Source organism: Muntiacus reevesi, chromosome 10, assembly GCF_963930625.1.
Source record: "Muntiacus reevesi chromosome 10, mMunRee1.1, whole genome shotgun sequence".
Taxonomy (NCBI): Eukaryota; Metazoa; Chordata; class Mammalia; order Artiodactyla; family Cervidae; genus Muntiacus; species Muntiacus reevesi.
In genome coordinates, this window is record NC_089258.1 from 11,597,253 (window position 1) to 11,610,280 (window position 13,028).

Genomic DNA, 13,028 nt, shown 5'->3' on the forward strand with positions numbered 1-13,028 from the left:
TTGATATCTCTTAATTTCTTTGAAGAGATCTCTAGTCTTTCCCCTTGTATTGTTTTCCTCTATTACTTTGCATTGATCACTGAGGAAGGCTTTCTTATCTCTGTGGACTATTCTTTGGAACTCTGCATTCAAATGGGTATATCTTTCCTGTTCTCCTTTGCCTTCACTTCTCCACCATGTGAGGTTAAAAAGAAGGCCATCTAGGAAATAGGTCCTTACCAGACACTGAGTCTGCTGGTTCCCTGATTTTGAACTTCCCAGGGTCGAGAACTGTGAGAAATAAAATTTGTTGTTCATAGGTCACCCAATATATGGTATTTTGGTTATAGCAGCTGAATGGAGTTAAAAGACTTTGAATTTAATTTCTTTTTCCTGTTACAATGTTTTTAATTTGTACTGTTTGGTTTTTTTTTTCCCCCTCCTCTGAATCTCTCTCTCTCCCTTATTTTGGATATCTCTTTTAAATAAAAGTAAAATGTCCTGGTTTTGTTTCAGGGTTGCACTGTTTTGTCTCTAAGGATAATAACAGTTCTTTTGAAATGTTGTTTCCCTACATAGTGTCTTTCCTCCAACCTGCCTTTTTAATTTTGTTTTCTTTGGTTTCTGTCTTCTGTGTTAGAGGATTACTTCAGGTATCTGAGAATCCTTTGTTGCCTAAGGGGCCAAAAAGCCAACTTGAATTTTTGAGCAGGACTCTTCTGCTGTGCATGTCAGTGTCAGATGATCTGACTTGGTTTTTGTGTTTGAGAACCTGTGGTGTCAGTTATTTGGCTCCTTCCTCTTGGAAAGATTATATTCTGTAGATAAAATTTATCTGCTTGAGGTTGGAAATTTGACTGCATTTTAAATAGGGGAAGAAGTCTGGAGTTGTCATGTATTCACTTAATGCCCCTTCTTTCTAGTACTGAATCCTAGCCTTCAAATAACCTGTTCTGAAAACTTTTTGGTTTGCCCCTTTCAAAGAAAATCTTCAGTATTACCCAAGGTGAGGGGAGGGGTAGTTCTCCTGATCTGTACATTAGGGCAGGGCTTTGGGCTGTCTGATGGCCCAGTCCTCCACATTTCAGCCTGTCTTTATCCTCACTTTCAAAGATGAGTGATATATCAAGTTGTTTTTGGCTTTCTCCACTGCTGGTAGCTCAGATGGTAAAGGATCTGCTTGCAGTGCAGGAGACCTGAGTTCGATCCCTGTGTCAGGAAGAACCCCTGGAGAAGGGAATGGCAACACACTCCAATATTCTTGCCTAGAGAATTCCATGGGCCGAGGAGCCTGGTGGGCCATAGTCCATGGGGTTGCAAAGAGTCTGACATGACTGAGTGATTCAAGCTTCACACTTCACTGCTGGTTTTATTTTTCTCGAGTTTGCTAAGAAATTACTTGTCTTTCTGTTTCCTAGTTTCCCTAATTTTGTTGTATTATTTTTGCAACAACTAGTTTTCCTCTTCCTTAAGGTTCATAGTTTTCTTTAAAAAAATTTTTTTTAACTTTAATTATTGAAATAAAATTACAGGAGGGAATTAAAGGTTATTGCATGTGTTCAGTTGGCCACCTTTACCCCAGGGGTAAACTTTAATTCATCTGTTAATTATTACTGTATAATGATACTGGTGTCCAGCTATGTCATAGATTCAATAGGGCCTTCATAGTGAAGAAAGCAGCAAATTTAACCATCATTTATAATGTTACATGTAGAGATATGTAACTTCAGTTTACAAATTATGTTCTCATTTGTAAGATGGTAAAATGTCAAATAGTTGCATATTTTTCTCATCCTGTTAGATTACTTTTTTCCGGGAGAATGAATATATGCTTCAAGTGCTTAGCACTACTGCAAATCCAAACTCCAGCTACAAGTTATAGTTTCTTGTTCATTTCAAAGGCAAAAGGGAGGATGTACTAAGGAACTTTACAGAGTCATCTAGTACAACCCTTCATTTTTCAGATGATGAACTCAGTGTCCAGAGTGATCTACTTGCTCCTAGTTCTCTGGAGTGTTCAGTGAAGCTGTTTGGTACCCACATCTACTCTAAAGTTTATGATAAATTATTATAGCAGTTCTCAAACTTTTTGGCATCAGGACTCCTTTATATTCTTAAAGAATTCACCTGCCAATGCAAGAGACACAAGTTTGATCCTGGGTCAGAGACAGTCCCCTGGAGAAAGGAGTGGATATCCACTCTAATATTTTTGTATGGAAAATCCATGGACAGAGGAGCCTGGAGGGATACAGTTCACAGGGTTGCAATGAGTCAGACATGACTGAGCATGCAAGCACATGTGCTTTTTTTAAAAAAGTATTGTTTATGTGTACTATATGTATATTGATGTTTATTAGAATTTGAAACTGAGAAATTTTTAAAATATTTGAAAATGATAATAAACCCTTTGCATGTCAGCATAGCAGTTTTAAAAGAAAAATGTATTTTTCAAAACAAAGGACAACTTTGAAGAGTGGCATTATTTTATACTTTTGAAAATCTCTGATGTAGGTATAATAGAGAGCACCTGAATTCCATAGCAGCTTCTCATTCAATCTGTTGCCACTTGTTGTTTTGGTTGAAACATTAGAAGTAAATCTGGCCTCACAAAATATATAGTTAAAAGATTGGGAAACTTTTTGGGTAATTTGCTACTACACCAAAACTTGTAACAGGTGATAGTTTCTTAAAGATTAGTTTGCAGTGTGGAATCTGAAAGCCTATCAGTGGACCTTTCCTGCTCTGTTACATAAAGTATATTGGTCTGTCTAGAACTTTGGATCTTTTATCCATGCCTCATTTTGTGACATGGATTATCATTTGCAAAAACTGGTTTAGTGAGTTAAGCACATCTTCCAGGTGTTGACACACTTCATTATACAATATTAAAAAACAAATTTGTTAATACTGTCACCACCAGTATAATCAGAAAAGTCCTTTTAAATATTGGGACACTGTCAAGTTCACAGTGGCAGATATGTGTTTTCCAGAGTTCTGATTTTTTTTTTTTTTTTTGAAAGTTCAAATGTTGTCATTGGCAATAAACCGTGTTGGTTATTTTCTTAAAGTGACAGACTCTTATTTTTTTAAAAAAAACTGCTATATCGTCAAGTTCGAATGACTAACTTGTCATGTTCTTTCCAGTAAAAATGGTGTTCCATGATAATTGTGTAAGAACTTTTCTTTGAGACAGCCTCTTACTTTGGTAGTAAGCAGAGGAAGTTTACATATGCTTCCTGTTTATCACATAGAGTATTAAAAAGATGTACTCAGAGATTAAAATTTAACTAGGTATATCAGGACCAGCCCTAGGATGAAATGACTGAGGCACATAGGGTACAAAACTTAAGAAGGTACTATCTGAAAGTGCCTCATTAAATTTTGCACCCTATATGCCTCACTTGCACTCTGGTCCTTGCCCTGAGATTAATAACTTATACCGTTCCCATCAAAGACTTCTTGAGTGAAAGTGCATGGAAATGAAGAATACGCTGTTTTGCTTGGGACCACTGAATTGATTTGTGCTAAAACTACAGTTCTGCCTTTTCCTCTTGACACTGTTGTTTTTGCATCATCATTGGAAATGTCAACACGATGAAAGAATCTTTTAGTATTATTTGAAAAGTAACTTTAACATCGGGCTTCCCTGGTGGTTCAGTGGTAAAGAATCTGCCTGCCAGTGCATGAGACATGGCTTTAATTCCTGGGTCAGGAAGATCCCCGGAGAGGGAAATGACAACCCACACCAGTTTCATTGCCTGAAAAATTCCACGGGCAGAGGAGCCTGGCAGCCTGCAGTCCAGGGGGTCACAAAAGCATCAGACATGACTTAAAGACTAAACAAAAACAACAACTTTAATGTCACAGACTCTGGGTTCTCAGACCATCTTTGAGAACTGTTGTATGTTCTACTTTATTGTAGTATTTTGATAAATGTTTCTCATCTATTTGTTTTGGTACATGAAAGGAAAGTGTTAGTTGCTCAGTTGTGTCTGACTCTGTGACCCCATGGACTGTAGCCCACCAGGTTCCTCTGTCCATGGGGTTTTCCAGGCAAGAATACTGGAGTGGGTTGCCATTTCCTCCTCCAGGGGATTTTCCCAACCCAGGGATCAAAGCTGCGTCTCCTGTGTCTCCTGCATTGTAGACAGATTCTTTACCCACGTGAGCCATTGGGGAAGGTACATAAAACTTTAAACACCGAATGTTACTGAACTTATAGTGAGCTAGGGGGGTTAGTAAAATTCTGAAAACTGCTTCTTTATATCTTCCACAGGATTTGACCATCAGCATTTAAGCTACTTAAAAATAATACAGGTGTGGTTCTCATCTTCCTTGCACACTGAAATCATCTGGAGTCCTTTAAAACCACTGTGTAGGTCCCACTCTCAGAATTTAATTAATTTGGGATGCTGATTGGACGTTAGGAATTTCAAAAGCTCTCCAGTTTATACTGATATGCAGCCAAAGTTGAGAACAGCTGCTTTACAGGGGATAAACATTCTTGATCAGCTGTTTACTCAAGTACTTTCTACCTTGTTTGAATCAAGTGTAATTTTAAAAAATGGCTTTTGGACTTCCCTGGTGGTCCAGTGGTTAAGACTCTGCAGTTATACTGCACAGGGTGCGGGTTCAATCCGTGGTTGGAGGACTGAGATCACCCTGTAAGCCATGCAGGGCAGCCAAAAAAAAAATAGTCTTGACACTGTTCCTGGGACAAAGAGAGATGAGATTATGGTGCCAAGTGGTTTAAAAACAACTTGAAAAATAGCTTAGCTGTTCTGTGGAAAAGTTTATGTAGGGATAAATATATTAGCGATTTTTTTTTTTAATGAGTCTGATAATTCTGATTGTATTACTGTGGCCTGTGATGGGTGGGCCACTTACTAAATTCTCAGAAGTTCAATTTATAGTTACTATTTAAATATTCACTGCATAGAAGACATTATATTAGTAATTGAGTAGAATAATATGACCATTTCTTAGAAAACGAAGTATAAAGGACTCCAAGCACATTTTCCAGATGCTAATATTTTGTTTCATTTTTTTCTTAGAATTAACAGTTAAATATAAATATGGTATTATTCAAAAGGTTTTTCTCTTCTTTTTTTGTTTCTTTTAGAGTTAAAGTTGGGAGAACTGCTTCATGATAAGCTGTAAGTATTTGTATCCTTTGAAGTACTGTAGTGTAATATTTCTATTTTGTCTTGTGTGCAGTAGTATTCCTTGAAGTCTGAGTAAATTTGCCTTTCAAAGTTGTAAGTATAACACTAATTACATATTTTTTAACCTTGGTGAGCTCTTTGAGACAGCTGACTTTAGTTGTGATAGGAAGTGGTTGTACCTAGTGAAACTGTGATTTCTGGTCCTTTCCTTGAGAATAGATGTACAGGATGTGAAATTTATTGAGAAAAGCTATTGGTTGCATTCACAACAAACTGGAAAATTCTTAAAAAGATGGGAATACCAGACCACCTTACCTGCCTCCTGAGAAATCTGAATGTAGATCAAGAAGCAACAGTTAGAACTGGACACGGAGCAACAGGCTGGTTCCAAATTCGGAAAGAAGTATGTCAAGGCTGTATGTTGTCACCCTGCTTATTTAACTTACATGCCGAGTACATCGTGAGAAATGCTGGATTGGATGAAGCACACCTGGAATCAAGATTGCTGGGAGAAATATCAATAACCTCAGATATGCAGATGATACCACCCTTACGGCAGAAAGCGAAAAAGAACTAAAGAGCTTCTTGATGAAAGTGAAAGAGGAGAGTGAAAAAGTTGTCTTAAAGCTCAACATTCAGAAAACTAAGATCATGGCAAATAGATGGGGAAACAATGGAAACAGTGGCTGACTTTATTTTTTGGGGCTCCAAAATCACTGCAGATGGTGATTGCAGCCATGAAGTTAAAAGACGTTTGCTCTGTAGAAGAAAAGTTATGACTAACCTAGACAGCATATTAAAAAGTAGAGACATTACTTTGCCAACAAAGGTCCGTCTACTCAAAGCTATGGTTTTTCCAATAGTCATATATGGATGTGAGACTTGGACTATAAAGAAAGCTGAATGCCAAAGAATTGATGCTTTTGAACTGTGGTGTTGGAGCAGACTCTTGAGAGTCCCTTGGACAGCAAGGAGATCTAACCAGTCCATCCTAAAGGAAATAGTCCTGAATAGTCATTGGAAGGACTGATGCTGAAGCTGAAACTCCAATACTTTGGCCCCCTGATGTGAAGAACTGACTGATTTGAAAAGACCCTGATGCTGGGCAAGATTGAAGGTGGGAGGAGAAGGGGATGTTAGAGGACACGATGGTTGGATGGCATCACCGACTCAATGGACTTGAGTTTGAGTAAACTCTGGGGGTTGGTGATGGACAGGGAGGCCTGGCATGCTGCAGTCCATGGGGTCGCAAAGAGTCAGACACTAAGTGACTGAATTGAACTGATTGGTTGCATGTCATATGTGATAGGCTGGTTGATGACCAGAAACAGATGACTAATTGCCTAGATGAAAGTAGATTGAGAATCCCTTGGTAAATGAAAGGAAATGCTTAATTATATGTATACTCCCATAGCCACTGTTTCATACTGCTATGGCCAGACTCAATTTTCAAGGTTGGAAGTATGAAATTTTAAATTAGTAAGTGGACAAGATTGGACATTTGGTTAGGAGAAATAGAATTTGAAGTTTAGTTTTTCTAAGACTTTAGTGATACCAGTGTCATCTGAAAGAGTTTTTAAAACATTGGTTGCTGGGACCTGCCCCCAGAGTTCCTTACTTAGTAGGTTTGGTGTGGGATCACAGAAGTTGCATTTCTGACAAGTTCCGAGGTGAGATTGATGCTGCTGATCTAGGACCACACTTTGAGAACATCATTATTTGATGCCACTGGCAAGTATAGGAAGGATGTAATGAAATCAAACTTGGCTCCTGGCTATGGAAGAGCATTTGAGAAGGATCACAAGAGGAACATAATCATTTTCATTTCCTCAGGGTTTTAGTCATTGAGCCCAGGGATCATGATTACCAGCAGCCTACCATGACCATATCTTAAAGTTGTATCCTTTTAATCCATATCATCTTTTAACTGTCATTTCCATCCCCTAGCATGTACAGTCTTCTAGCTGTCTATGTAATCTACCTATGTAATTTACTTTCGTGTTGTCTGTTTCCTTCCACTAGAATGTGAGCTCCAGGAAGGTCAGATTTGTTTTCCTCCCGCGTGTATCTCAAGTGCCTAGAACAGTGCCTTGCAGGTAGTAGTAGGCACTGAGCATTTGTTGAATGAATGGAATAGCTAGCTTATTGCTACTATAGTTTCTATGGCAGCGTTACTAATTAGACATATCTTATTGATCTAGGGTTTTAATTGTGCCCATAACAACTTTTCTTAAGTTGTTTTCATATAGTAATAAATGGATACTTTGTATTTTAACAGATTTAAGCATTAGGGATGAAGCAGAACTTCCCATGAGACTGTTTCCCCCACACAGTCTCTGTTCCTTGTCTGGAGATAGTCATTGTTATAAAACTAGGTAGTTGTAAATGGGGATATGCGGAGCAGTATTCAACTATGCTGTTTTATGTAAAGGACTCGAGCATCTGCCAAGGTGTCAGGAGCCAGTCCACTGTGGATAGAAGGGTTGACTATGTTGTACTGCAGATTTCTTTCCCATTCACTGTATCCTAGAGTTCTTTCCATTTTACTGTGTAATAGTTCCACCTTGTTCATTTTAAAATTGCTGTTTATTTTATAAAATGACTATCATAATTTGTTCTATGGGATCCCTATTGATGGACTTTCAGATTGTAGCATTTATTGGTAGCATGGGAAAATTGGAAAATTAAATGTAGATTTAATTTATACAACCGCTTTATACATATATATGTGCAAATAATTTTGAAGACAGAAGCCTAGAAATCAAATGACTGGATTTTAATGGAGTCAGCCAAATTTTCCTCACAAAAGGCTTTATCAGTTTACACACCAACAGTATATGAGAGTATGCTTACTTTTTAAAATTTCCCTTACTCCTCCCCTCAAAACACCATCATTTTGTTTTGCATTACTTGATTACATTTGAATTTTTATTCATATTAATAGTCTATACTTTCTCTTCTTTTAATTGTTCATGTTTCTGGTTACTTGCCTTTTTATATTATGAATTGGGCTTCCCACATGGCTCAGTGGGAATCCACCAACCAATGTAGAAGATACAAGTTCAATCCCTGGGTCAGCAAGACCCACTGGAGAAAGAAATGGCAACTCACTTCTGTATTCTTGCCTGGAAAATCTCATAGAAGAGCCTGGCAGGCTGTAGTTGATGGGGTTGCGGAAGAATCGGACATGACTTAGTAACTAAAACAACAACAAACATTTGTATGAATTAGTTATATTTTCTGGATGCTATTTCAAAATAGCCTATATTAAAAATATTTCCCCCAGATAATTGTCTGTATTTTAACTGACAAGTTTATTATTGCATGTGATTTTTTAATATTTTACACAGCTGGAGTAATCAACTTTTTTCTTCATAGCTTTGTAAATTATTGAAAAATTTTTGTTCATTTGTTTGTCTTAGATTTAGAACTTAAATCTGCCTGGGGTTTGTTTTCAATTGTGTAAATCAAAGATTTCACTTTTTCACAGTAGTTAGCCACTTATCTTAATAGTGTTGATTGACTGATGCACTGATTTTTCCACTAATTGAAATTCCATCTTTACATCTGTAATTCCTACATGGAATTACATGGATTACATAAATCTACATGGATTTAGATTGCTTTCTCTTGATCTGTGTATGCTAGAATGCCTTTAATTAATACAGGTTTATAGTATCTGATACTTGGTGAATCCCTGTTTTATTGATAAGGTTCTTTTCTATTTTTGCATATTTTCTCTTTTGGCTTGACAAGCTCTTTGGGTTTTGAGCCACAGCTTTGCATCAGATTTATAGATGAAAGTTGTCTTCAGTAATACCATATGCTCATATTGTCAGAGTGTCTTAAACTGAAGCATTATAAAGATTTGAGGAATTTCAGGGAGTATCTCCTTAAAGCACTGCTGCTGTTTTGTTTTTCTTAATTGAAGTATGGTTGATCTACAGTGTTAATTTCTGCTCTACAGCACAGTGACTCGGTTATATGTACATACACGTTTTCATGTATTCTTTTCCATTGTGGTTCATCAGAGGGCACTGAATACAGCTCTCTGTGCCGTACAGTTGGACCTTGTTTATCCATCGTGGATATGATAGCTTACACTTGCTAACCCCCAACTTCCTCCTCCATTTTCCCCCAGCTCCCTCCCCCTTGGCACCCACAAGTCTGTTCTCTGTGTCCCTGAGTCTGTTCTGTTGATAGACTACTTTGTGTAATATTTTATATTCCCCATATGAGTAATAACATATGGTATCTTTCTCTGTCTGATTTCACTTAATATGGTAATCTATAGCTCTATCTATGTTGCTGCAAAATGGCATTATTTTGTTCTTTTTTATGGCCAAGTAGTAATCCGTTGTATTAGGTTGGTGAAAAAGTAATTGCAGTTTCAGACCGTGAATTTTAAAGCATTATAACTCGACTCAAACATATCTTTATTCATGAAAATAGAAACCATTACAATCAACACATTTTTGCCAATGAGAAATAAGTTTGTTTATTTCTGTACCTTAAAAATCCGTGTTTTGGGATTCAGCAAACTTTTGGAACACTTCCTGCTGGTTGCGGAAGCATTTTCCCTGCGAAAAGTTGTAGCGATGCTTGAAGAAGTGGTAGTCAGTTGGCAAGAGGTCAAACGAATATGGTGGATGAGGCAAAACTTTGTAGCCCAGTTCCTTCAACTTTTGAAGCGTTGGTTGTGTGATGTGTGGCAGGCATTGTGGGAAAAAAGTGGGCCGATTCTGTTGACCAGTACTGGCTGCAGGTGTTGCCGTTTTCAGAGCTTCTTCTCAGTCCAGCCATTGAGCTGGTCATCGTTGGAAGTCGTATACAGTTGATGTTTTGTAGCACATCACAATCCGATCATTGTTGCACAGAGTAAAAGGAGATGACATTTAAGAATGCTAATTTTTTTTTATTTTTGGTCAGCTCCTGAGGCACCCACTTATCGAGGTTTTTCACCTTCCCAATTTGCTTCAGATGCAAACCACCATAGAATGGTCGACGTTGAGTTCTTCAGCAACTTCTGTAGTTGTAAGAGGATCAGCTTCGATGATGCTCTCAGTTGCTAGTTGTCAACTTCCAATGGCTGGCCACTGTGCTTCTCAACTTCAAGGCTCTCATCTCCTTTGCCAAACTTATTGAACCACCACTGCACTGTACATCTGTTATCAGTTCATGGGCCAACTGCGTTGTCGATGTTGCAAGTTGTCTCCTCTGCTTTACCACCCATTTTGAACTCAAATAAGAAAATAGCTCAAATTTGCTTTTGTCTTAACATCACTTCCCTAGTCTAAAATACATATAAACATCAAGTATAAGTCATTAGCAAAAAAATGCAAAGTGAGTAGTGTGCACTAAAATGATGTATAGCATAACCACATTTATTTGAGAATATTTTCTAGTATCAGCAAATCTCAACAGCATCAGTTCAGTTCAGTCGCTCAGTCATGTCTGACTCTTGGCGACCCCATGGGCTGCAGCAGGACAGGCTTCCTTGTCCATCACCAGTTCCCGGAGTTTACTCAAACTCATGTCCATTGAGTCAGTGATGCCATCCAACCATCTCATTCTCTGTCGTCCTCTTCTCCTCCCGCCTTCAGTCGTGCCCAGCATCAGTGTCTTTTCAAATGAGTCAGCTCTTCGCATCAGGTGGCCAAAGTATTGGAATTTCAGTTTCAGCATCAGTCCTTCCAGTGACTATTCAGGACTGATTTCCTTTAGGATGGACTGGTTGGATCTCCTTGCTGTCCAAGGGACTCTCAAGAGTCTTCTCCAACACCACAGTTCAAAACATCAATTCTTTGGTGCTCAGCTTTCTTTATGGACCAACTCTCACATCCATACATGACTACTGGAAAAACCATAGCTTTGAGTAGACGGACCTTTGTTGGCAAAGTAATATCTCCACTTTTTAATATGCTGTTGAACTTTAAACAGCAAAGTTCAACAATGCAAAACCGCAGTTATTTTTCCACCAAGCTAATATATGTACCACATGTTCTTTATGCATTTATCTGTCAGTAAACATGTAGGCTGTTTCCATATCTTGGCTATTGTGACTATAGCTGCTGTGAATAAAGGGCTGTGTGTATCTTTGAATTAAAGTGTTGTCTGGATATATCCCAGGAGTCTACGGCCATACCACCCTGAACGCGCCCGATCTCGTCTGGATATATCCCAGGAGTGGGATTGCTGGGTCATAGGGTAATTCTGTTTTTAGTTTTCTCAGGAAGCTCCATACTGTTTGGCATATTTATTTATTTATATACCAACTTTATATACCAGGGCTTCACTGGTGGCTCAGAGGTTAAAGCGTCTGCCCGCAATGCGGCAGACCCGGATTCAATCCCTGGGTCAGGAAGATCCCCTGGAGAAGGAAATGGCAACCCACTCTAGTATTCTTGCCTGGAGAATCCCATGGATGGAGGAGCCTGGTAGGCTACAGTCTACGGGGTCACAAAGAGTCAGACACGACTGAGCGACTTCACTTTCATTTTTCACTTTCATACGAACTTTCTTACATACTTGCTTACCATACTTACATACCAATTTACATTCCCACCAACAGTGCAAGAAGGTTCCCTTTGTTGTATAGCCTCTATAGCATTTGTTGTTTGTAGAGTTTTTAATGATGGCCATTCTGATTGGTGTGAGGTGGTATCTTGTAGTTTTCATTTGAAATTCACTAATTAGCAGTGTTGAGCATCTTTTTCGTGTGCCTATTGGCCATTTGTATTTCTTCTTTGTAGAAATGTTTAAGTAGGTCTTCTGCCCATTTTTCAGTTGGATGGTTTTTGTTGTTGTTGAGATGTATGAGCTATTTGTATTTTGGAAATTAAGGCCTTGTTGGTTGCATCATTTGCAAATATTATTTCCCATTCAGTAGGTTGTCTTTTTGTGTGTTGATGTTTTGTTTCATTTTGTTTATGGTTTCCTTTGCTGTGCAAAAGCTTGTAAGTTTGATCGGATCCCATTTGTTTATTTTTCTTAATATCTTACTGCTGCTGCTTTTCTGAGAGGAATGATGTAGTGTAACAAGGTAGATCTCTTTTATTTTCCTAGTAATCTGTTGGCTTAGACTAAGCATATTAGAAAGTGAATACCTTGATGGCCAGTCATACTTTCTTTTAGGTTCTTCGTTTTTCATATCTCAATTAAAGATATACTAACTTTTCAGGTGGAGAAGGCAATGGCAACCCACTCCAGTACTCTTGCCTGGAAAATCGCATGGACGGAGGAGCCTGGTAGGCTGCAGTCCATCAGGTCGCTATGAGTCAGACACAACTGAGCGACTTCACTTTCACTTTTCACTTTCACACATTGGAGAAGGAAATGGCAGCCCACTCCAATGTTCTTGCCTTGAGAATCCCAGGGACGGGGGAGCCTGGTGGGCTTCCGTCTATGGGGTCGCGCAGGGTCGGACACGACTGAAGTGAGTTAGCAGCAGTAGCAGCAACTCTTCAGGCCATACTGTATCACAACTAATAAGCCACTAATATCAGACCATCAGGATTTCTTTTTTTTTTTTTTTTCTTTCTTATGTAATTGCCAGAACTTTGGGCATTATGGATGGCGATGTACCAGATTTTTAGACTTTCAAGATATTAAGAAAATGAAAAATACGTGAAAGTTACATTTGATAATGATTATTCCAAACATATCTAAGTGTTAAATAAAGAAGGCAAAGTGAAATCCATTGCTGATCAGTTGATCTTTTTTCCCCGAAAATGTTCTAATGTGCAGATTTTTTGAAGGAAGAATGAAAAACAGCTTTTCTTTTAATTCTCTTGTTGTCCCATAGTGCATGTAAAATGATTTGAGTGACAAGTACATGGAAGAAATTTTATGTTGAAGGCAGATTATTTATTTGATTGAAATAGA

The 13,028-nt window shown here is 38.3% G+C and overlaps 1 protein-coding gene across 5 annotated transcripts in view; it reads left to right on the forward strand.

Moving 5' to 3' along the window:
- NAA35 (N-alpha-acetyltransferase 35, NatC auxiliary subunit) overlaps positions 1-13,028 on the forward strand; it is a 90,475-nt gene that overhangs the window by 6,136 nt on the left and 71,311 nt on the right. For 4 of the 5 annotated variants that reach the window (XM_065946839.1, XM_065946837.1, XM_065946840.1 and 1 more), the window contains exon 3: positions 5,102-5,135. The exons of the other annotated variant lie outside the window; for it this stretch is intronic. In XM_065946839.1, coding sequence (XP_065802911.1) covers positions 5,102-5,135 — 34 coding nt within the window. The remainder of the gene's footprint in view (positions 1-5,101; positions 5,136-13,028) is intronic. 5 annotated transcript variants of the gene reach the window in all.